This window comes from Myotis lucifugus, unplaced genomic scaffold (assembly GCF_000147115.1).
Source record: "Myotis lucifugus unplaced genomic scaffold, Myoluc2.0 scaffold_19, whole genome shotgun sequence".
NCBI classification, from domain to species: domain Eukaryota; kingdom Metazoa; phylum Chordata; class Mammalia; order Chiroptera; family Vespertilionidae; genus Myotis; species Myotis lucifugus.
The window spans coordinates 9,052,657-9,077,717 of NW_005871067.1; the positions used below are offsets into that span (position 1 = coordinate 9,052,657).

Below are 25,061 nucleotides of genomic sequence, written 5' to 3' on the forward strand. Positions count from 1 at the left end.
TGACACCTCTGGCCTTTTATTATATAGAATATTACCTCTTCCATTTGCCTGTATGCTAAGAGTTAGAGGAGTCTCTAATTTCATTCAGGCAAATTCATCAACATTTATTAAGTTACTAGAGGCCTGGTGCACAAAATTCGTGCCCTCAGCCCAGCCTGCACCCTCTCCAATCCAGGACCACTGGTACCTAATTGCTCACCTGCCTACCTGCCTGGTCACCCCTAACTGCCGCCCCTGCAAGCCTGATCGCCCCTCACTGCCTCTGCATGCCTGCCTGGTTACCCCTAACTGCCCCTCGCTGCCAGCCAGGTTGCCCCCAACTTCCCCCCGCACTGGCCTGGTTGCCCCCAACTGCCCGACCTGTGGGCCTGTTTGCCCCTCACAGGCCCCCCCCGCTGGCCTGGTTGCCCCACGCAGCCTGCTATTCAGTTGTTTGATCATCCCTCACTAACCCCCTGCCGGCCTGGTCGTAGGCAGCCATCTTGTGAGGGTGTGAGAGTTAATTTTCATATCACCTCTTTATTATATAGGATAATCATGCTTGGCAATTTGAGGGTTGGAAAAATCTCTATAGCCTTGCATCTTATAAAAATATTATTGTCACTTTATCTTCTGCATTAAAAATCAGATAACTACTTAAAGTTGTTTTCCCCCCAAAAGTGTTATGCTTAAGAATTTTCTTATAATTGCTAAACAAGAGAGATCATACTCATAGAAATAAACTTCAAAAAAAAACCCCTGCTGTCTACTAGAGCTGGCTGTGTAACTGCCACATCAACCAAAGAATGCCTTTTTTGTTTTTCAGTTTCCATCTTCAATGTGGAAGCAAGCACTCCTTACCTTAACGAAACTCATCCGGATAGTGCACATCTTAGTTAACTCATAGACGACTTCAAATCCATGGTGGACTGACTGAGCAAGTAGCTGAGCAAAGAGCTGGTTGCTGAAGATCTTGAGGCTACAACCACTGGGGATCTTGCAGACAGTGGCTGGGTGGAAACCGTGCTGATAGTTGCAGTTCCGGCTCTGGACAAAGATGCTGCTGTCGCTCACACACTCAGCATAGACCTCTCCCCCGACATAATATAAATGCACACCTATGAGGCAAAAACAGTCTTCAAATACCTGTACCATCTTTAGCTTAGCTGTACCACCATTCTCTTCTCATTGACCTTTGTAACCTGAAGAAATATGACTATCTACTGTGAAGTTAATTTTCATATTACCAATCACAGCTTAGTAAAATATGTGACCTAATTGCCAACTTGTTTTAATTCTAATTTGTGCTTTTTCCATGAGTCCATTTAAAATAAAAGTGGATTGCAACCCATGTTTACCATCACAGCACAGAACAAGTAAATCAGCTCTCTCCATCATTTTCTCAATCTCACATTCATTCACTCTAAAAGTAAGATCACCCAGCTGGTATGGCTCAGAGGTTGAGTGTCGACTCATGAACCAGAAGGTCACGGTTTGATTACTGGTCAGGGCACATGCATGAGTTGCAGGCTTGATCCCCAGTAGGGGATGTGTGGGAGGCAGCTGATCGATAATGTTTCTCTCTTATTGATGTTTCTATCTCTCTATCCCTTTCCCTTCCTCTCTCTCTAAAAATCAATAAAAACATTTTTTAAAAAAATAAATAAAAGTAAGCTCATAATATTTAATACAAAATGAATACTTAAGGCAGAAAATACCAAATAGCCCTTCTAGTACATATATAAGTAAAAAAAATTAAAACTGGACACGGTAATATGAAAAATATTACTTAAGTGTATACACTAAACCCACTTCAGAGGAAACAATAAATGAAGTTTAAATTTTATTTTTTACCAACAATTATAAATCCATTTCTCTTAATGAATACCTCAAAGAGACCTAATTCAACTTCTAATATAGATCATAGAAATAATGCCTATTTTTTACTTATAAACAAAGAAATTCTTGCCACATTTTCAGATATAGACAATCAAAATGTAGTTTATGTTACTTTCTCTCACATTCTTGGAATTAAAAGGCACTGCTCACACTAGTTTTTACTCCAAATTAAGTTTGCGTTATTTCCCTTCAAATTTCTGGTTTTGAAATTCAACATAAATATATAGCAAGTGACTGGGGTTAGATAAAATGAAGAAAGTCTAGTCTGTGGATATTAAATACCAGAACAACTTTTCTCCAACCTTTTAACGGAAATAAAATTCTCTACCACTACTACATGATTGTAAACTCAATCATCCTGCAGTTACAAGATATTCCTAGAAATGAACCAGAATATACTTACAGTGATATATTTTAGGTTGCCTCAAACAAAATTTTAAAAAAGAATTTATAGCGCTTCAGGGGTTCTCAGACCCAAATTTGCATAACTTTGCATTTAGGAAACATTACTCAGACAGCTGCTGAATTTCTTTGTCAGGTTTTAAGTAGCAATTGAGGGCCTTTGTATGTGAATACCTCCCAACATATCTATTGTCTCCGTTTCCCATCTTCTTTCCCTTAATACAATTTTAGAAAATAATGGTTTTCAGGATTATGTATTCTAACCATATCACTCTGAAGAAACTGATCCAGGGTCACACAGATAAAGCACAGCTGTTGATATTCAGGCTAAGGTTCCCCTCTCCCTACCCAGATCAGACTGCTCCTCTCATCTCTCAGCCTTCCTCTCCCTTTTCTTTCTCATATTCATTATTCATTCTCCCTGAATGGCTTGGGGTCTGACACCCATGACCCAGGCCTTGAGGTGTAGGCAGAAGTATGTTCCTAATTGGCTAGGACAGTGGTCGGCAAATTCATTAGTCACTAGAGCCAAATATCACCAGTACAACGACTGAAATTTCTTTTGAGAGCTAAATTTTTTAAACTTAAACTATATAGGTAGGTACATTGTTATTAACTTAATTAGGGTACTCCTAAGCTGGCCTTTGCTAAAAACATCCTCAAGGAGAGAAACCAAGATGGCGGCATAGGTAAACACCGGAAATTGCTGCCTCCCACAACCACTTCAAAAATACAACTAAAAGACAAAACGGACATCATCCAGAACCACAGGAAGGCTGGCGGGGTGGAAATTCTACAACTAGAAGGAAAGAGAAAAGCACACTGAGACTCAGAGGAGCTGCGGAAGTAAAGTGCAGAGGTACAGAGGCGCAAGTGGAAAGGGCTGGCAACTGAGGAGGCGGTTGTCTTTTTCAATCGGGAGGGAGTCTCAAGCTCCCAACTGCTCTGAACTCCAGTTCCGGGAGAGTCTCTGGGGACCCAGACTCATACAGGGAGGAACTGGACTGTCTGGCATCAGTCGGAACTCGAGGGCGGCTTTCTCTCAGAGGTGCTTGCAGCGATTACTGCGGGACACTGAGACCCGGGACCTCTTAGGGCAGGACTGAGGATCAGCCATAGCTGTTTGCTCCGCCCTGTTGATTCCCTGAGACCCCACCACACCCAAGCTGTGTGCAGAGGCTTTTGCATATGAAAGGCCTGGCCCTTTGCAATCTGAAAATTACCTAACAAACTGCAGCTGGGTCAGAGAGACCCAGAACATCCAAAAGAAGGCCCAAGGCCCCACAGCAGCTTGCATTGCTTCACAACTGGGCCTCATATGGGCACCTCCAAATCCCAAACAAAGGAGAGGAATCTGCAGATCTCTCCGTACCACCTGCTGGGTAGCCTACGGCAGAGGCTAAATTAGCAACTCCTTAGAGATCCAAGAGCCAGTGTACCCAGTGGTCATAGTGGGTGCATCCAGATTACAACTCCTCAGATCCATAAGGGACACACTCAGGGGGCAGACTCAGTGAGCACCAAAGCCCCATTGAAGCAAGCCTTGCCCCATAAGGGTGTCTCCAGCACAGAAGTTCTCCCACTGGAGACACGGCTGATTCTCACAGCCAATTGGCCTGGAGGTCAATTCCTCCCAGTGATACCTACAATAATCAAGGCTTAACTACAACAAGACTGTGCACAAAGCCCACAAAGGGGTGCACCAAGAGTGTCCACCGCAGGTAATTGGGGAGGCTGAGCCACTGGGCCCTACAGGACACCTAGCACACAAAGCCACTCTATCAACACAGGAAAGCAGCCAAAATGCGGAGACAAAGAAACAGGTCACAAATGACAGAAATGGAGGAAAGCAAACTACTGGATATAGAGTTCAAAACCACACTTTTAAGGTCTTTCAAGAATTTTCTAGAAACCGCCGATAAATTTAGTGAGACCCTCAAGAAATCTAGTGAGACCCTCAAGGATATGAACAAGGACCAACTAGAAATTAAGCATACACTGACTGAAATAAAGAATATTATACAGAGTTCCAACAGCAGACTAGAGGATTGCAAGAATCAAGTCAAAGATTGGAAATATGAAGAAGCAAAAATCACCCAACCAGAAAAACAAAAAGAAAAAAGAATCCAAAAATATGAAGATAGTGTAAGGAGCCTCTGGGACAACTTCAAGGGTACCAACATCCAAATTATGGGGGTGCAAGAGAGAGAGCAAGATATTGAAAACCTATTTGAAGAAATAATGACAGAAAACTTCCCCTACCTGGTGAAAGAAATAGACTTACAAGTCCAGGAAGCACAGAGAACCCCAAACAAAAGGAATCCAAAGAAGACCACACCAAGACACATCATAATTAAAATGCCAAGAGCAAAAGACAAAGAGAGAATCTTAAAAGCAGCAAGAGAAAAAAAGTCAGTTACCTACAAGGGAGTACCCATACAATTGTCAGCTGGTTTCTCAACAGAAACTATGCAGGCCAGAAGGGAGTGGCAAGAAATATTCAAAGTGATGAATGCCAAGAACCTACAACCAAGATTACTTTACCCAGCAAAGCTATCATTCAGAATTGAAGGTCAGATAAAGAGCTTCACAGATAAGAAAAAGCTAAAGGAGTTCATCACCACCAAACCAGTATTATATGAAATGCTGAAAGGTATTCTTTAAGAAGAGGAAGAAGAAGAAAAAGGTAAAGATAAAAGTTATGAACAACAAATACATATCTATCAACAAGTGAATCTAAAATTCAAGTGAACAAAAAATCTGATGAACAGAATAAACTGGTGAATATAATAGAATCAGGGGCATAGAAAGGGAGTGGACTGACTAGTCTCGGGGGCGGGGGGGAAAGGGGTGTGGGGGTGCGGGAAGAGACTGGACAAAAATCGTACACCTATGGATGAGGACAGTGGGGGGGGGTAAGGGCAGAGGGTGAGGTGGGAACTGGGTTGAGGGGCGCTATGGGAGGGAAAAAGAGGAACAACTATAATAATCTGAACAATAAAGATTTAATTTAAAAAGAAACAAACAAACAAAAAAGTCCTCAATCTGAGGGGTCGACCTCCATATCCTAATCCTGAAATATTTAATTCGCTATTAATAGAATCACCTATGCAAAGAGCTATCTGAGAAGGATTAAAGGGCATGACAGTGGAGGAGAGACTTGCTTTTCCTATTACACGGGTAGCTGACCCACAGCTCCCGAATCATATAATAAGACAGCATGAAAATTTGACTTTGAAATGATAAAGGCCTTGCGTGAGAGCATAGTCCAAAATGGTCCTACTGCTCCTTTTACCAGAGAAATTATGACTAACATTCCTGAAGCATTTTTAGCTGCTTATGATTGGTATTCTCTGGCTTGCACAACTCTTGATGGAGGAGATTATTTACTATGGAAGGGAGAACTTTTGGAGAAATGTCAGGAGCAAGCCCACACAAACTGCAGGCTGAATGATCAAATAACTTATGAAATGTTAGCAGGGCTGGGACAATACAGTGACGTGCAAAATCAGCTAAATTTTGCGCAACAGGCTTATGAGCAAGTTAGACTTTGTGGAAGAAGAGCTTGGTGGGCTTTACCAGAAAAAGGGGACCCTGAGGGAGCTTTTAGTAAATGTATGCAGGGGTCTACAGAGTCATTTTCTGACTTTGTGGCTCACTTCACATGAGCAATGAGATGACAGATTCAGCATGAAACAGCAGGAGACATTTTAATTCAGCAATTAGCTTATGAGAATGCCAATGCTGATTGTAAGAAATGCCTGACACCTCTGAGAAAAAATAGTACCATTACAGAAATGATTCGAGCATGTCAGAATGTAGGATCAGGCACTTTTCGAGCAAACTTACTAGCTGCTGCTGTAACAGCAGGGAATAAAAGGTGCTTTAATTGTGGAAGAACAGGACATTTTAAAAAAGAATATAGACAACCAAGAAGCACACAAGGTGGTGCTCAAGGGAAAGGAGTGAGCATTCCGCCTCCCGATTCAATCAATGCAGATTCAACCTCCTTGTGTCTTAGATGTCACAAAGGAAACCATTGGGCCGGTCAATGTAGATCGAAATTTCATAAAAATGGGCAGCTGTTAGATCAAGACATAGGGAATGGCCAACTGCAGGGAAACGGCCAAAGGGGCTGCCCCCAGCCCCATCATCAATAGGGGGTTTTTGCCCTGCAAGGCCCACAGTGGATTCCCTCATCTGAGCCACTCCAGGGAGCACAGACCTAGATCTTAAGAACACTATAGCAGTCACTTTGACCCCCAATATGGCTCAGCAAGCTGTTCCTACAGGAATCTGGGGACCTGTGCAACTGGGAACGTTAGGATTAATCTTAGGGATAAATGGAAACACTCTGAAAGGACTAACTGTTCTGCCTGGAGTCATAGATTCAGACTATGAGGGAGAAATCAAGGTAATACTAGAATACAATCATATTATGCAAATTACTCCAGGACAAAGAATTGCTCAGATACTACTTCTACCTTTTATTCAGCAACACGAGGCTATAAATAGGAAAAGAGGAACACAAGGATTTGGAAGCTCAGATATCTATTGGATACATGAAATTAGAAAAACCCATCCTATGATTAATTTAAGAATAGAGATAAAACTGTTTAAACGGTTTAGTAGACACTGGAGCGGATGTCAGCATTATCAGCAAAGAATTCTGGCCTCCAAGTTGGTCCATGGTAGAAGCTATGGGCTCTATTTGGGGGGTTGGAGTTCCTGATAATACACAACGTAGTGTTGCAGTGGCAAGGTGGCAAGATGAGGAAGGACAGACAGGATGGTTTCAGCCCTAATAGTCTCTGGAATTGCGGTCAACTTATGGGGCCAGGATGTTTTAGAAGGTTTACAAGCTTGTATTATAACCGGCAAAGGAATGCAGTTAATCAGATGGGATATCAGACTGGTCAAGGCTTAGGAAAAAATAATCAGAGAATTAAAGAGCCCATCCAAGCCAAAGGAAACCCAGGAAGATTAGGATTAGGATATCAAACTTTTTAGGAGTGGTCACTGCTCAGTCTCTCCACCCTCATGCTGATCTTATACAAAGGGAAGATGATAGACTTATATGAGTGGATCAGTGGCCATTAACCATGGAGAAATTAGGTCATATTCATGAATTAATACAGGAACAAATAGAGAATCTGGCCACATAGAGCCTCCCAATAGTCCTTGGAATCCGCCTATATTTACTATAGCTAAGAAGGCGACAGGAAAATGGCGATTGTTACATGATCTTAGAGTGGTTAACGCCACTATGCATACCATGGGAGCTTTACAGCCTGGACTCCCAGCACCTTCACAATCTCTCTAGATTGGTCTCTTATAGTAGTAGATCTTAAGGATTATTTTTTCACCATTTCCTTGGCACCTCAAGATAAACAAAGATTTTCATTTTCAGTGCCAGCTATTAATAATAAAGATATCAATGGAAAGTTTTGCCTCAAGGAATGGCCAATAGCCCCACCTTGTGACAAAAATATGTAGCTCAACCTGTTCAGCCTTTAAGGGACAAATATTCCTGATATTACATTATTCATTACATGGATGACTTGCTCTTAGTGAGTCCACAGGAAGAGCAGACTTTGGCAATGTTTTCCCAATTAGAAAAGGAACTCCCTAAATGGGGCTTAAAATTTGCTCCAGAAAAGGTACAGAAAGAGACGCCTTTCAAATATCTGGGAACCATAAGTGAAAACCAATGTATTAGGCCTCAAAAGGTGGAAATATGAAAAGACTGCCTTAAAACTTTAAATGACCTTCAAAAATTATTAGGGGACATTAACTGGTTAAGACCTTATCTGAAAATCTCTAAGGGAGAAATTGCAAATTTATTTAATATACTTAGGGGTGACTCGAATCTTTCCTCGCCCTGAACATTAACAGATGAAGCTAGGAAGGAGTTGCTAAGAATTGAGCAGGCGATCTCCTCAGCCCAAGTAGCACAGGTGCAGCCTGAATTGCCTTTATTTGGACAGATTAACTATACTGCAAATAGTCCCACTGGAGTCATCTTCCAAAATAAAAACTCTCCCGCTATTATTGAATGGGTCCACCTAGGACAGTGATGGCGAACCTATGACACGAATGTCAGAGGTGACATGCGAACTCACTTTTCTGGTTGATTTTTCTTTGTTAAATGGCATTTAAATATATAAAATAAATATAAGTCTTTGTTTTACTATGGTTGCAAATATAAAAAAATTTCTATATGTGACACGGCACCAGAGTTAAGTTAGGGTTTTTCAAAATGCTGACACGCCGAGCTCAAAAGGTTCGCCATCACTGACCTAGGACATCAATCTTCTAAAACTGCAGTTACATATACAGAACTCATGGCAGGCAGCTTAATATCTCAACTCAGAAAGTGCTGCAGGCAGCTTAGAGAAGAACCCCAGTGCATCTATCTTCCCCTCACAGGGAAGCAATTAGAAATGTTATCTCAAACTGATTTAAATTGGCAAATTGGACTAAGTGGATATTCAGGGGAACTTAGTTGTCACCTATTAAAAGACAAATTACTACAATTTGTATATTATACTCCTATTATTATACCAAAAAATACTAGGCAAGAACCTACTCCTGGAGCATTAACTGTTTTTACTGATGGATCATCTAATGGTAAAGCTGCTTATCATACAATGAATTTAGACCGGGTCATACTGACCAGTCATACTTCTGTACAAAGAACTGAATTAGAGGCTATTAAGGCTGCATTGCAGGATTTCCAAGAGCCTCTTAATATTATCTCTGACTCTGCTTACGCTGCAAGCCTAGTGAATAGAATTGAAACTGCTCAATTAAAATGGCTCAGTGACCAAAGTCTATTTATACTATTTAAACAAGTTCAGTGGATTGTGCAACAGAGACAATACCCTTTCTACATCACTCATATTAGAGCCCACAGCGAATTACTTGGTCCTCTAACAAAAGGAAATGCACATGCTGATCAATTGGTTGCTTTATTAAAACAGACCACAGAATCTAATCAGCTTTTACATCAGCCTGCCAAAATGTTGTCTAAACAATTCTCAATCACTCAACAGCAGGCAAAACAGATTACCAAGGAATGTCCCACTTGCATGTTACATCTGCCTGAAGGGCCTAATACAGGAATTAACCCTGGAGGATTGATAAGGGACCAAATCTGGCAAATGGATGTGACACATTTTACTCCTTTTGGACGCCTTGGAGCATTGTATGCCTCTGTAGACACCTTTTTAAAGGTCCTATGGGCTACTGCATCTACAGGGGAAAATGGCAAAACAGGTTACTAATCATTGCCTAGCTGCTTTTGCCATCATGGGAATTCCAAAAATTATTAAAACTGATAACGGACCCGATTACACAAGCTGTCATATCCAAAAATTTAAATATACAATGGAGTCAAGACAGTCTCTTCAATAAATGGTGTTGGGAAAATTGGACAGATACATGCAAAAAAATGAAACTAGACCACCAACTTACACCATACACAAAAATAAACTCAAAATGGATAAAGGACTTAAATGTAAGACGGGAAACCATAAAAATACTAGAGGAATCCAAACGCAACAAAATCGCAGACATATGCCGAAGCAATTTCTTCACTGATACTGCTCCTAGGGCATTGGAAACTAAAGAGAAAATAAACAAATGGGACTACATCAAAATAAAAAGCTTCTGCACAGCAAAAGAAACCATCAACAAAGCAACAAGAAAGCCCACTGCATGGGAGAACATATTTGCCAATGTTATCACAGATAAGGGTTTAATCTCCAACATTTATAGGGAACTCATATAACTTAACAAAAGGAAGATAAAAAATCCAATCAAAAAATGGGCAAAGGATCTAAATAGACACTTTTCAAAAGAGGACATTCAGAAAGCCAAAAAACATATTAAAACATGCTCAAAGTCACTAATCATCAGAGAGATGCAAATCAAAACAACAATGAGGTATCATCTCACGCCTGTCAGAATGGCTATCATCAACAAATCAACAAACGACAAATGTTGGAGAGGATGTGGAGAAAAGGGAACACTCGTGCACTGCTAGTGGGAATGCAGACTGGTGCAGCCACTATGGAAGACAGTATGGAGTTTCCTCAAAAAGTTAAAAATGGAACTCCCATTTGACCCAGTGATCCCACTTCTAGGAATATATCCCAAGAAACCAGAAACACCAATCAGAAAAGATATATGCATCCCTATGTTCATAGCAGCACAATTTACCATAGCAAAGATCTGGAAACAGCCTAAGTGCCCATCAGCAGATGAATGGATTAGAAAACTGTGGTACATCTACACAATGGAATACTGTAAAAAAGAAGGAATTCTTATCATTTGCAACAGCATGCATGGAACTGGAGAGCATTATGCTAAGTGAAATAAGCCAGTCAATGAAAGAAAAATACCACATGATCTCACTCATTTATGGATAATAAAGACCATTATAAACTGATGAACCAAAATAGATACAGAGGCAGAGCAGCATTGAACAGACTGTCAAACTACAGCGGGAAGGCTGGGGAGGGTGGGGGGGGGGGTGGTTAGAGATCAACTGAAGGACTTGTATGCATGCATATAAGCATAACCAATGGACACAAGACACTGGGGGGTAGGGGGAGGCCAGGGGAATGTCAAGGGGGGGAAAAAAAGGAGACATATGTAATACTCTTTGTAATACTTTAAGCAATAAAACAATATAAAAAAAATGAAAAATTTAGCACATTATAGGAATACCATATAATTTACAAGGACAGGCAATTATAGAACGCCAACATCAAAGGCTAAAATCCCAACTTGAAAAACAGTAAGGAAGGATTATGGAGAAATCATCTGTAGGTAGACTACACCAAGCCTTAATTACTTTAAATTTTTTCACTTGTGATGCCGATGGCAAGACACTCATGGAAATACATTGGTGTCAGAATAAGCCAAAGGAAAATGGACTGGTTAAATGGAAAGATCCCAAGTCTGCTTTATGGAAGGGCCCCGATCCCCTGTTAACATTTGGTCAAGGGTACGCTTGTATATTTCCAGAAAATTTCTTGAAGCCCGTGTGGATTCTTGCAAGAAATATTAAACTTCAACATGGATCCAAGGGAGGAACTGGCCAGGTTAATGAGGACCTTGCACCTGGAGCCATGCCTTACAGCTGCAGACAATCGACTACCCCAGCCGCAGATAGCAGCAGGCCCAAGCAACCCATTGAAGATAAGGAGTGGGAGGAGGATGAAACAGATGACAAACAGCCGGAGGTCACCTGGGGGATGGTGAAGAAGACGGTCCAGAAAGCTGAGCGAATTTGTGAGGAGACCAAAACCCAAGAATGCCTGAGAATGTCTTTCTTACCCTGCTAGCAGTCATCAGCTGTGCAGTAATACTACCAGGGGCAAATGGGAAAGTATTTTGGACTTATGTTCCTGACCCACCATGGGTAAGACCCCCTACGTGGGCTGACCCCCTGCCTAATGTAGTCACCAATAATACCAAGCACCTTGGTCACCCAGGAGGACCATCAGTGGGACAAGGAAGTATATGGGCAAAGTATAGTTACACGGGTGTTGCCTTTTGTATGACACAGAATCAAACCACTGCTCCTTTGTGCATAAAATTAAAGAGAGGCTTCTGGCTAGCATGGACACCAAAGGAGAGGGAAGCAAATGCCCAAATACATCTACTATCACTACTTACTCTGGGGAGAGGTACAGAAAATAACTTTACTAAGACACCCGCCCCCCTCACCACCACTAAGCCATTATGTAGAAAGTCTTATGAATGGCACCCCACTGAGGGAGAAATTAATTGGCAAGACTGTTATAGTGACTACCCCACCAGCAGCAAACTTAATAACAGTTTTTTCTTTGTGGATTGGAGCCCCTACGGGTCTGCGCATAGTAACAATAGCACCCTAAAATGAAAGGGGAACGCTTCCTATCTATATGTTGAAGCTAATCACTCCATTTCATGGCATGGAGAAGGATTTGTTCGATCTCAATTACAACATGACAATTGGCCCCTACAAAATATGCAATGGAAATTAGCTGCTGCACTTGCACCTATTAAATGGTATAGTTTTAATTATAGCTCAGATAACTCCACTTGTACCTTATGGGGAACTCCCAATAAGACAGTATTTGCCACCGCCTGTGTATTTGATCCATTTGTACTCCTCTCAGGCCCCATCCAGGTGACCCTTAATGCTACAAGCCATCTGTATGAGGTGTCATGCACAGGCTGCACATTATCCCATTGTATTAATTCTACATTCCAAAAAGATTCCCTCATGATTTTAAAACAGTCTGCTTTCGCTTGGGTTCCTACTAACCTAACCGAGCCTTGGGAATTTCATCAAACCTACCAACTGTTACATGATCTTGTAAAAATCTTAAAATGACAGAAAAGATTTCTTGGAATGTTAATTGCAGGACTCTTTGCCCTTATAATGTTACCTACTTCTGTGGGCATTGCTGCTTCATCCATGGTACAAACTGTTCAAACTTCTCAGTTTGTATAAGTTAAGGAAAAATGTAACTAAGACATTGTCGATACAAAAAAGAATTGACAGCCAGTTTGAGATTGAATTGTGGGCACTAAAGTCTATAGTCTTGTGGATGGGTGATAAAATCCACAGCTTAGAGCAAAGAATATCTTTACAGTGTCATTATAATTTTTCCCAGATTGGTGTTACCCCAGTTCCCTATAATAGTACCTTACACCCTTGGGAATCAATAAAAAAATCACCGTCTTGGTGCTTGGGGTAAAGGTAACACAACCCTTGATATTTAGAATTACAACAGCATATTGTACAATTATCCCAGGCAAATTTACAAACTAATTCCTTGGATGCCTGGTAGCAATTTAAAAAGGACATGAGGAGAAACCAAGATGGCAGCATAGGTAAACACCGGAGATTGCTGCCTCGCACAACCACTTCAAAAATACAACTAAAAGACAGAACGGACATCACCCAGAACCACAGGAAGGCTGGCTTAGTGGAAATTCTACAACTAGGAGGAAAGAGAAAAGCATACTGAGACTCAGAGGAGGCGCAGTGCGGATGTAAAATACTAAGGTGCGGAGGTGCATGGGGAGCGGGCTGGCGGCTGAGGGCGCGGTTGTCGTTTTCAATCGGGAGGGAGTCTCAGGCTCTGAGCTCCAGTTCCGGGCAAGTCTCTAGGGACCCAGACTCATACGGGAGAAGCGGGACTGTCTGGCAGCAGTCGGAACTCGAGGGCAGCTTTCTCTCCGAGGGGCTTGCAGCGATTACCGGGACATTGAGAAGCAAAGCCTCTGAGGGCAGGACTGAGAGCAGCCATAACTGCTAGCCCTGCCCTGTTGATCCCGTGGGACCTGCCCCGCCCAAGCCCTGCAGGGAGGTTTTTGCTGGATAGCCTCAGGCAAAGGCTAGATTAGCACCTCCCTAGAGATCCAGGAGCCAGGAAGCCCAGAGGTCAGAATGGGACCATCCAGTTTGCAGCTCCGTGGAAACATAAAGGACACACTCAGGGGGCAGACTCAGTGAGCACCAAAGCCCCATTGAATGAGGACAGTGGGTGGGGAGTGAGGGAGGAGGGTGGGGTGGAAACTGGGTGGAGGGGAGTTATGGGGGGGAAAAAGAGGAACAAATGTAATAATCTGAACAATAAAGATTTAATAAAAATAAATAAATAAATAAATAAATAAAAAGGACATGAAAGAATTTAATCCCTTCCACTGGATCTCCTTACATTTGCTTGTCTCATTCTTGTTCTTATGTTTATTTCTAGTCCGAAGATGCAGAATGAAGAGGTTTAAAAGGACTCAAACCCTTCAGGTGGCATTCACTTTTCAAGATTTATTAAGGAAGTGAAAAGGGGGCAATGTTGGATGCTACCCATTGTCTTCACTATCAGAAAAGTGTAAACAAGTAGCCCAGAATGCTGGTGAACCTTGAGCTCTGGCAAGGGCCAAAGCTATGCACCAATTGTTTAGACAAGACAATGGTGGCTCAAGCAATTTCCTGACCAAATAGTCTCAAAGTAAATCTTTACTAATATTTACTGACCTTTAAGACAGTCTGTCTGTTACCGGAATTGCCTGCCTGACCAAGGACAATATGTGTATCTAAAATTGAATAAAAGGTTGGCAGGGTCTGGGCACCAGCGAAGTCCTTCCCCTAGAGTTGGACTCTCCGCTTGGCCCCCCAAATTTCCAAATTATTATTTCTTGTCTTGTCTCGTCATTTGCCCGCAGCCCTTCTCCAGACCCCGAACCCTAAGCCACGCGGGACATGGCATCTCATAAACATCAATGAATGAATTCAATGAATGTTTTTAATCTATGACTTGTACATTTACTACAACAGGAGGCACTCAGGAGGTATGTTAGGAAGAATATTAGAATGCATCACCAAATTAAATAATGAAAGAAAATGCTCATGTGGCTCCTTTCCTAACTGGTCTGAGTGCTGGATGGGAAGAGAAAAGATCAATTGGCTCTCAAGTTTCTTTACACCTGTGATTCCAGAACAGTCTGACATGATAGTGGGCAGCCAGGTATCACTCAGGCACTACCAACTATTCTAAAATAAAAGAAAATGATTTAAAGATCCTCAACCAGGCCTGCCACTCAGCCATTGACTCTGCCAATAAAGGAAGCTTCAAAAACATCATTGGCCAGACCCCAGTGAGGCTTGTGCCATGGGCTGCTGTAACAATGCCTGGACACAGGAGAGCCCCAGTCATTTCCAAAGATAAATAAGTCAGGATGTTTAACTCCCTAGCTTCTAAGTTTCCAAAGGTAACTTTACCTTATATAAATGATCAACCAGCCAGAATTATTCTTCTTCAGAAGTTATCTAGCCTCTTTGAGCAACTCAAAAATAATCCACAATCTTTTTATTTAATAATTTCATCCTGTATTCACATTTATCATCTTGTTTGTCTTCATAATATGCACACTATGCTACCCCGCAAAAGATGTCATGCCCATTTTATAGGCAGAAAAACCCATCCCTGTGCCATCCCAATAGGTTACATGGCCAATGAATGGCTTGTTTCTGTTTCCATATTTTAGCTCAGAAGAACAGAAAAAGAAATTACATATTTCTTTTACCCTTTCCTATGTGTCTCCTGGTATTTTCTATTGTTGAGTTTCTGTTTACATTAGAAAGAAGTCCAAGACAGAATCTGTTCCTGTTATTTGAAGGGTCTGTGAATCCATCTATAAGTACACTTCGGGAGGAAGCCTGGAACGTCTCACCAATTCGATTGTTCAGTTCATAGTAGGCAACTGAGCACCAGTGCTGGGGGTTCCTCATAGCAAACTGGCCGAAAGTCTGAAAGAAAACAAACCAGATAGCACATTACTACCATTATGCTTGGGCTTCCCATCTCCTGATTCCATCAGGAAATTTAGATTAATGCTGTTAAGCAGAAAGTTGGCTGCAAGACCAAGTAAGCTGTCTTAAAATCATTTCAAATCTATCACTTTAATGAAAACTGTGGTGAGCTTATCTGGTTAATGCATCTATGGCAGAGGCCACAGACCTAGTGACTCTCCCATAGTTACAGTATTTGTACACATATCTATGATTATTGAGGGGGCCAAGCGAAGAAGAATATGAGTGGATTCATGTAAAGTTCATCAACTCTAAAGGAAACACAGCTCAAAGGAAACTGGCAGGTCACTTCATCTCCGCATGAGAAAGATAGTGTATTACTGTTACTGTATGCCACACTGAGTCCCTGTGGCAAAGAGTACCATTTCCTAACAAACTAAAGATGAAATATAATAGTTTGGATATAATAAAACCACATCAGAAATATTGGATAGCACTTTAAATTATTTAAGAAAGAAAATAAAATTCTATCTAAATAAACTCTCATTCTCTTTTATGTACAATTGGAATACTTAATTACTTATGACATAAAAAATATCTTAGCCCTGACCGGTTTGGCTCAGTGAATAGAGCATCAGCCTGCGGACTGAAGGGTCCCAGGTTTGATTCCGGTCAAGGGCATGTACCTTGGTTGCTGGCACAAATCGATGTTTCTCTCTCATCGATGTTTCTAACTCTCTATTCCTCTCCTTCTCCCTTCCTCTCTGTAAAAAATCAATCCTATATAATAAAGAGCTAATATGCAAGTGGTCATCATGCTGTAACGGCTCAGACACTCAACACTGGGGAGAGAGGAATGGGGACCACACAGGCACAAATGAGCTCCCAAGAGAGGAATAGGGACCAGCCAGGCTGCAGCCCGGGAGAAGGACAAGCTCCCCGCCCCATGGTCCTGGGTGCCAGCGGCTGGGGCTACGGCCCAGTAGAGGGACAAGCCACCTGCCCCACAGTCCCGGGTGCCAGCGCCTGCGCCTGTGGCCTGGGAGAGGGACAAGTTACACACCCTGTGGTCCTGGGTGCCAGAGGCTGCGCCTGTGCCTGTGCCTGTGACCCGGCCTGGGAGAGGAACAAGCCACATGCCCTGCGGTCCCGGGTGCCAGCGGCTGGGGTGGCTGCCCAGGAGAGGGACAAGCCGCCCACCTCGCGGTCCCAGGCGCCAGCAACTGCACCTGCAGCCTGGGAGAGGGACAATCTGCATGTCCCATGGTCCCAACAGTCCCAGATGCCAGCGGCTGCATCTGCACCTGCGATCCAGGAGAGGGACAAGCCGCCCACCCCGTGGTCCCGGGCGCCAACAGCTGCACCAGCACCTGTAGCCCAGGAGAGGTACAAGCTGCCTACCCCATGGACCTGGGCACCTGCGGCTGCAGCCTGGACAAAGCCACCTGCCCACGGCCGCTGGTGGCTGTGGACAGCCCGGGCGAAGCCGGCCCGGGTTCTGGGTGCCCGCGGCCGGCCAGAGGAGGGAATCCTGGGTCCCAGGTGCAGGTCGAGGCAGAGGCAGTTAGAGGCAATCAGGCCAACAAGAGAGCAGTTAGGGGTGATTAGGCTGGTAAGGGAACAGTTAGGGGCAATCAAGCAGGCAGGCAGAGGTGGTTAGGAGCGATCAGGCAGGCAGGCAGGCGAGCAGTTAGGAGCCAGTGGTCCTGGATTGTGAGAGGCAATTGGACATCCCCCGAGGGGTCCCAGATTGCAGAGGGTGCAGGCTGGGCTGAGGGACTGCCCCCCACCCCCCTGTGCATGAATCTCATGCACCAGGCCTCTAGTAAAATATATTAAAAAAATATTTTAAAGAGAGCTGTGTATTTCATTAAGAAATCTGTGAATGTTATGTTTTCACCCAAAATTTTTCAGTTAAGTAACCAATAAAAGTTCAGAGTTCTTTGTCACTCACACTCTTGCTCTGCCCTTCTATTGACTGTATAACCTTTCTTTTCTTTGAATATCCTTGTAATTCTTGTATCTAGAGTGTGTTCCATTATGCACTAAATATACATTTTTTAAACAGATAAATTAGGGGGTTATTTGATTTACAAAAGGTTGTTAAGTTATAAAAGAATTGGAATACTTTAAGTAGTACACTCCTTTGGACCCTCCCCACTCAGTGTGGTTCATGGAACTGTAGGCCTGCATCACCTGGGAACTTGTTAGGTATGCAGATTCTTTGCCCCAACTCATATCCAGGGAATCAAAATCATATTTATACAAAATCATTACCTGCTCTATATGAACACTAAAGTAGACCAACATTTTTCTAGTCTATTGTAAGACACAACATTTTGTAAAAACCCTATTTACATCTATTTCTAAGAGCACCTCTCTAAGCCAATGAAAGACACCATTCTAAATCTATAGTAAAAACAGAAATGGGACAAATTTGTTAACTTCTTAAATATCCAATTCCATAGTAAATATCAAGAACAACAAATGTTAGGTTAAAATAAAAGATTAATGTATTCTAGTAAACAGGATGCTAAACAAACATCCACTCTATGGTACTGAGGAATTCCAAAGTTAAAATGCCAAGAAATCCATACTACCTATCCCTTAAAACACTTGGGAAATAGAAGGTAAGAACATTTGGTTTTGTTTGGATTTTTTGTTTTATTTTGGGGTAATAGAAAACACTCCTGGAAAATAGATATATTTAGTTGTTCATCTGCAAATTTATCTCCATTAGGCATTGATAGCACTAAATGCCTATCAGCTGTGGTATTTACAGGTCAGCCATTCTGGTTCTCTGGGGTTTCTATGGCATAATAAAACAGGGTGGTGTGTTGACAATAAGAAAGAAGTAAAACAAAGGAATGTCAAACTGATAAACTACACAAAGATGACCTGACCCAACCTTTTTGGCCATTAAACTCCTTGGTGGACAGTGTTTTTGCCAAAGAGAGACCAGTTACATAGTAAGTGATATTGTGAGTGTCCTACAGGGGAAGTGGGTTGTCCTAAACTCCTCACTAAAGGGTTGAATAGTTTTCCCTCTGACTTATGACTTATCATTGAGTTTAAATGCCTTCATAAGATTTTCAAACCGAGGAGCTAGTCTCCTAGCTTTTCTCAGTAACAGAAGAGCCTGTTATCTGGCTTTTATAACAGAGAAAGCTAACCCTTTGAAATTAGCTTAATTTTCAGCTCCTCTGTTGTCATGGACTGTACAATGGCCACGGCAATGTTCTGTCTCTGAGATAGTTCAAATATGCCCCCAAACACAGGACAGCTGAAACCTGATTATAACCTTGAGCCCAAGGCACAGTGAGAAGGGTTCTTCTCCCCAAATATCAGTCCTACTAGAGGCCTGGTGCACGAATTTGTATATAGGTGGGGTCCAGGGGGTCCAGCCAGCCCCGCCCCAATGGGGCCTCATTGGGCCGGGCTGGTGGGAGGAGGGGCTGCAGGCACTTGGCCAGCCAGCCCCGCCCCTGATCAGGGTGTTGGCGGCCGATCGGGGCCCGGATCAGGCTGGTTTGCTGCCCGCAGTGCGCATCATAGCCACCAGTTGTTCCGATCATTCCGCCGTTCTGGTCGCTGGGCTTTTATATATATACTAGAGGCCTGGTGCACAAAAATTTGTGCACTCGGGGGGTCCCTCAGCCTGGCTTGTACCGTCTCGCAGTCTGGGACCCCTCGGGGGATGACTACCTGCTGGCTTAGGCCCGTTCCCTGGGGGATCGGTCCTAAGCTGGCAGACAGAAATCCCTCTGGCAGCCCGGGAGCCCTCGAGGGATGTCCACTTGCCAGCAGGGAGCAGGCCTAAGCTGCAGTCAGACATCCTTAGCGCTGCTGAGGAGGCGGGAGAGGCTCCCACCACCACCGCTGTACTGGCAGCCATCAGCCTGGCTTGTGGCTGAGCAGAGCTCCCCCTGTGGGAGTACACTGACCACCAGGGGGCAGCTCCTACATTGAGCGTCTGCCGCCTGATGGTCAATGTGTGTCATTCCCAGTCGTTCTGCTGTTAGGGTCAATTTGCATATTACCCTTTTATTATATAGGATAGAGGCCTGGTGCACAGATGGGGGCCAGCTGGTTTGCCCTGAAGGGTGTCCCAGATCAGGGTGGGAGTCCCGCTTGGGTGCCTGGCCAGCCTGGGTGAGGGGCTGAGGGCCATTTTCAGGCTGGCCACACCCCCTTCAGGAAGGCGGGTCCTGCTGGGGTGCCAGGACAGCCTGGGTGAGTGGCTGATGGCTGTTTTCAGGCTGGCCACAGCCCCTTCAGGGTAGGGGTCCCCCCTGAGGTGCCTGGCCAGACTGGGTGAGTGACTGGTGGCTGTTTGCAGGCTGGCCAAGCCCCCAGCCACCCAAGCTCCCAGTGGAGGCTGGCTGGACGCAGGTATCTGGGATTTATTTATCTTCTATAATTGAAACTTTGTTGCCTTGAGTAGAGGCCACAGCCGGCCAGGGCAGGCGGGAAGCTTGGCTTCCTCCATCACAGGGGCAACCACGCCTCCTGCTTGCTCCAGCTCCATGGCTGCCAGCCGCCATCTTGTTTGGGTTAATTTGCATATATTCGCTCTGATTGGCTGGTGGTCATGGCTTGGGGCGTAGCGGAGGTGCAGTCAATTTGCATGTTTCTCTTTTATTAGATTAGATAGGTGATTGGAAAGTGATCATGGTTAATAAAATGATGTTCAATCAAGTAGATAGTATCTTATCAGAAGTTAATTCATTACACAATAAAAACTCCTGAGGCAGAAGAAAAACTCTTTAAAGAGAACCTCAGAATAACTGATTCCTTCTGTATACATTCCTAATGTCAGTTTGTTATATAAGTGACTAGAGGCCCGGTGCACAAAAATTTGTGCACGCGGGGGGGGGGGAGGGGGGGTCCCTCAGCCCGGCCTGTGCCCTCTCGCAGTCTGGGACCCCTCGGGAGATAACAACCTGCTGGCTTAGGCCTGCTCTCGGGTGGCAGAGGGCAGGCCCAATCTCTAGCTCCCCCCCTGTCAAGCACAGAGTAGGGCTGATAGAGGAGTTGGGGCACCGCCCCCTGTCACACACAAAGCAGGGCGGATCAGGGGGTTGGGGTGCCGCACCCTGTCACACTCAGGGCAGGGCCGATGGGGAGGTTATGGCTCTACCCCGTCACACACAGAGCAGGGCCCGTGGGGGGGGTTGGGGCACCACACCCTGTCACACACAGAGCCCCAGAGCGATCAGGGGGTTGGAGAGCTCCCCCCTATCAGGCACAGAGCAGGGCTGATCAGGGGGTTGGGGCGCCTTCCCCTGTCACGAACAGAGCAGAGCGGATAGGGAGGTTGTGGCCCTGCCCCGTCACACACAGAGCTGCAGGGCGATCAGGGGGTTTGGGCGCTGCCCCCTGTCACGCTGATCCCGGTGCTGAGAGGCCTCGCGGCTCCCCTGATCCTGGTGCTGGGAGGCATATTACCCTTTTACTATATAGGATAGAGGCCTGCTGCACGGGTGGGGACCAGCTGGTTTGCCCTGAAGGGTGTCCTGGATCAGGGTGGGGGTCCCCACTGGGGGGCCTGGCCAGCCTGGATGAAGGGATGATGGCTGTTTGCAGCTGGTCACACACCCTTCAGGGTGGGGATCCCCACTGGGGTGCCTGGCCAGTCTGGGTGAGGGGCTGAGGGCCGTTTTCAGGCTGGCAGGTGACTGAAGCTCCCAACCGCTCCTTTTTTTCTTTTATTTTTTATTCTGGGCCAGCTTTAGCTCTGAGGCTTGGCTCCAGCTCTGAGGCCTCCACTGCTGAAAGCAGGTATCTGGTTTGTTTGGGTTCTATAATCGATACACTGTTTCAACTCCAGCTCTGAGATCCTGGCTGGCTGAAAGCAGGTTTCTAGGGTTTTGTTTAGCTTCTATATTTGTTACAATGTTTCAAACTGCAAGCTCAGAGGCCGGCAGCGGCAGGCGGAGAACGTTGGAGTCCTCCGTCACTCAAGCAAGCAAGCCTCCTGTTAGCTTCAAGCTGCCTGGCTGCCGGCCGCCATCTTGGCTGGCAGTTAATTTGCATATTGCCCTGATTAGCCAATGGGAAGGGTAGCGGAGGTACAGCTAATTACCATGTTTCTCTTTTATTAGTGTAGATAGAGTTCAACAGCTTAAAATTTTGAATCAGTCTGCCTTTGTTGAATTGTCCATTCAAAGTAGTTCTCACGCTTAAGTGTGCATGAAAATCACCAGTAAAACTTGTTAAAAATGCAGATTCTGACCTGGCCTATGTGGCTCAGTTGATTAAGGATTGTTCCATGCACCACAAGGTCGCTGTCTTGATTCTAGGTCAGGGCACATGACCAGGGTTCGAGTTCAATCCCCAGTCAGAGCATGTACAGGAGGGAGCTAATCAATGTTTCTCTCTCACATCAATGTTTCTCTCTCTCTCTCTCTCTCTCTCTCTCTCTCTCTCTCTCTCTCTCTCCCTCCCTCCCTCCCTCACTTCTTCTCAAAAATTAAAAACATATTTAAATGAATGAATGAATGAATGGGTATATAAATGCAGATTCCTGGCCAAACCCCCAGAAATTCTGAGTCTATAGATCAGTGGTTGAATGCAACCATGTATGTTTTAACAGGCACTGCAGGTAGTCATCTGACCATACTGAATAACCATGAATAAGGCATTTCCCTTTGAGAAAATGAACTGTAACACTGGTGAAAAAGTTATAAAGCAAGATGACCCTTCTGCAGGTCCTGGAGTAAATCTGTCTATAACATTAAGGGGCTTAATATAAAGTTACTGTATGACCCAGCTGTTCTACTCCTCGGTATATTCCCACAGGAATTAAAAGCAGCAACTCAAACAGATACTTGCACATCAATGTTCATAGCAGCATTATTCACAATAGCCTAAAGATGGAAAAAAATATATCCATAGATCAATAAATGAATTTTTAAAAATGTGATATACCTATATAATGAAATATTGTTCAATCACACAAATGAAGTAACTGATAAATGCTATAACATAGATGAACTGTGAAAACAGTATGCTAAATTAAATAAGCCAGACACAAAAAACAAATATGGCATGATTCCATTTATATGGGATACCTTAGAATAGGCAAATTCAATACACAGAGACAAAAAGTAGAATAGAAGTTACCCAGGGAGGAAGGCAGGGAATGAGGAGCTACTGTTTAATGGGCACAGAGTCTCTGTTTGGGGTGATGAAATAACTTTGAAAATAGATAGTGGTGGTGATTGCACAGCATTGTGAATATACTTAATGCCACTTGAACATAAACTTAAAAATGGTTAAAATGGCAAATTTTCTGTGATAAGTATTTCATAAACTTAAAAAATATAATACAACATATGAAAAACCATTGAATTGCACACTTTAAGTGGTTGAATTTTGTTACATTAAGAAGCTGAGCCAGTTAATCTCAATTTGCTTTGAAATTAAAAAGACTATTCCTTTTGTAAGAAACTAGTCAGCTTGTGCATATATCTTGGGGTCTGTCCTTCATGAATGGGAAGAGAAAAAACACACACCAACCTGTTAGTTTAATAAGTGCAGGAATACAAATTTAGTACAGGAAATCTTTATAGCACAATGTGTTTTATGTAAATGTATATTTGCAACATTAATTATCCTCCTGTCTCTTAACTAGGGCTCTGTCCTCAAATGAGGTCTCTTTCTATTGTGTTCCTTTCTCAGTGAAGTCAGTCACTGGCAAGACTTCAACTGCCTCCTCTATTCTGTGCATGACTTCCAGGCCAGAGCTCAGCCTTCATCCTCACATCAAGTCCTGGTGACTCTACAATCTCAAATTAATTGCCTTCTTTCTGTCACCACATCCCTTCTTTAGTTCAAGTCCTTATCATTACTTGACTGGACTGCTAAGGCCTCTATCACGTTGTCACTTATTTACATAATTGTGTTCAATAGTCACTGTCTCTGGAAGGTGAGAGGCAGTGACTATTGTCATAATCAATCATTGCACCTCTAGCACTAACACAGTGCCTGGTACTTAAGCAGGCTCAGTCATTACTTACTGACTCAATAGAATCTGGATCTATGACCCAGAAGCTCTACTCCCAAGGTCCAAATGCCTATGTAATCAACTATTGAGCAACTTCTGCATTTTAGGCTCTATGCTAAACATACTATCTAATAATAGACAAACATGGTAATTAACCATACCTCCGCTACGCTTCCCATTGGCTAATCAGGGTGATATGCAAATTAACTGCCAACCAAGATGGCGGCCGGCAGCCACACACCTGAAGCGAACATGAGGCTTGGTTGCCCCGGCGATGGAGGAAGCCAAGTTCCCCACCTGCCTTAGCCAGGCTCTAACCTACACTCTAAGCAACAATGTTTCAATTATAGAAGCTAAACAAACTCCAAATACCTGCTTTCAGCCAGCTGGCCTCGGAGCTGGAGCCGAAACAAAGTTTCAATTACAGAAGGTAAATAAATCCCAGAATAAAATAAAAAAAGAAAAAAAGGAGAGACTGGGAGCTTCAGTTGCAGGCTTGGCCTGCCTGAAAACAGCCCTCAGCCCCTCATCCAGACTGGCCAGGCACCCCAGTGGGGACCCCCACCCTAAAGGGGGTGTGGCCAGCCTGAAAACAGCCCTCAGCCCCTCATCCAGGCTGGCCAGGCACCTCAGTGGGGACCCCCACCCTGAAGGGGGTGTGGCCAGCCTGAAAACAGCCATCAGCCCCTCATTCAGGCTGGCCAGGCACCCCAGTGGGGACCCCCACCCTGAAGAGGGTGCGGGCAGCCTGAAAACAGCCATCAGCCCCTCACCCAGGCTGGCCAGGCACCCCAGCGGGACCCCCACCCTGATCCGGGACACCATTCAGGGCAAACCAGCCGGCCCCCACCCGTGCACCAGGCCTCTATCCTATATAGTAAAGGGTAATATGCAAACTGACCCTAACAGCAGAAGACTTGGAATGACTGTTCACTATGACACACACTGACCACCAGGGGGCAGACGCTCAATGCAGGAGCTGCCTCTGGTGTCAGGCACTCTCACATGGGAGGAGCTCTGCTCAGCCACAAGCCAGGCTGATGGCTGCCAGTACAGCGGTGGTGGTGGGAGCCTCTCCTGCCTCCTCAGCAGCGCTAAGGATGTCCGACTGCAGTTTAGGCCTGCTCCCCGCTGGCAAGTGGACATCCCCCGAGGGCTTCCAGGCTGCCAGAGGGATGTCTGATTGTCATCTTAGGCCCAATCCCCCGGGGAGCGGGCCTAAGCCAGCAGGTGGTCATCCCCTGAGGGATCCCAGACTGCGAGAGGGCACAGGCTGGGCTGAGGACCGCCCCCCCCTGAGTGCACAAATTTTTGTGCACCGGGTCTCTAGTCTTTAATATTAGAACAAGAAATTTTGAATTCCAGCACTCAGTATTAGGTAAGTAACTTTTGGTAAGTCCTATAGTCTTTCTGATTGTCCATTTCCTTGCCTGTAATGCCTGTGTCACAGAGTGTTTA

At 44.3% G+C, this 25,061-nt stretch overlaps 1 protein-coding gene across 1 annotated transcript in view; it reads right to left on the reverse strand.

The window, feature by feature from the left end:
* Positions 1–25,061, reverse strand: part of SMAD9 (SMAD family member 9) — a 78,664-nt gene that overhangs the window by 15,988 nt on the left and 37,615 nt on the right. The window contains 3 exon segments of the mRNA XM_006085557.3: positions 841–1,097; positions 15,370–15,565; positions 15,567–15,592. Of these exon segments, the coding sequence (XP_006085619.1) occupies positions 841–1,097; positions 15,370–15,565; positions 15,567–15,592 (479 nt within the window).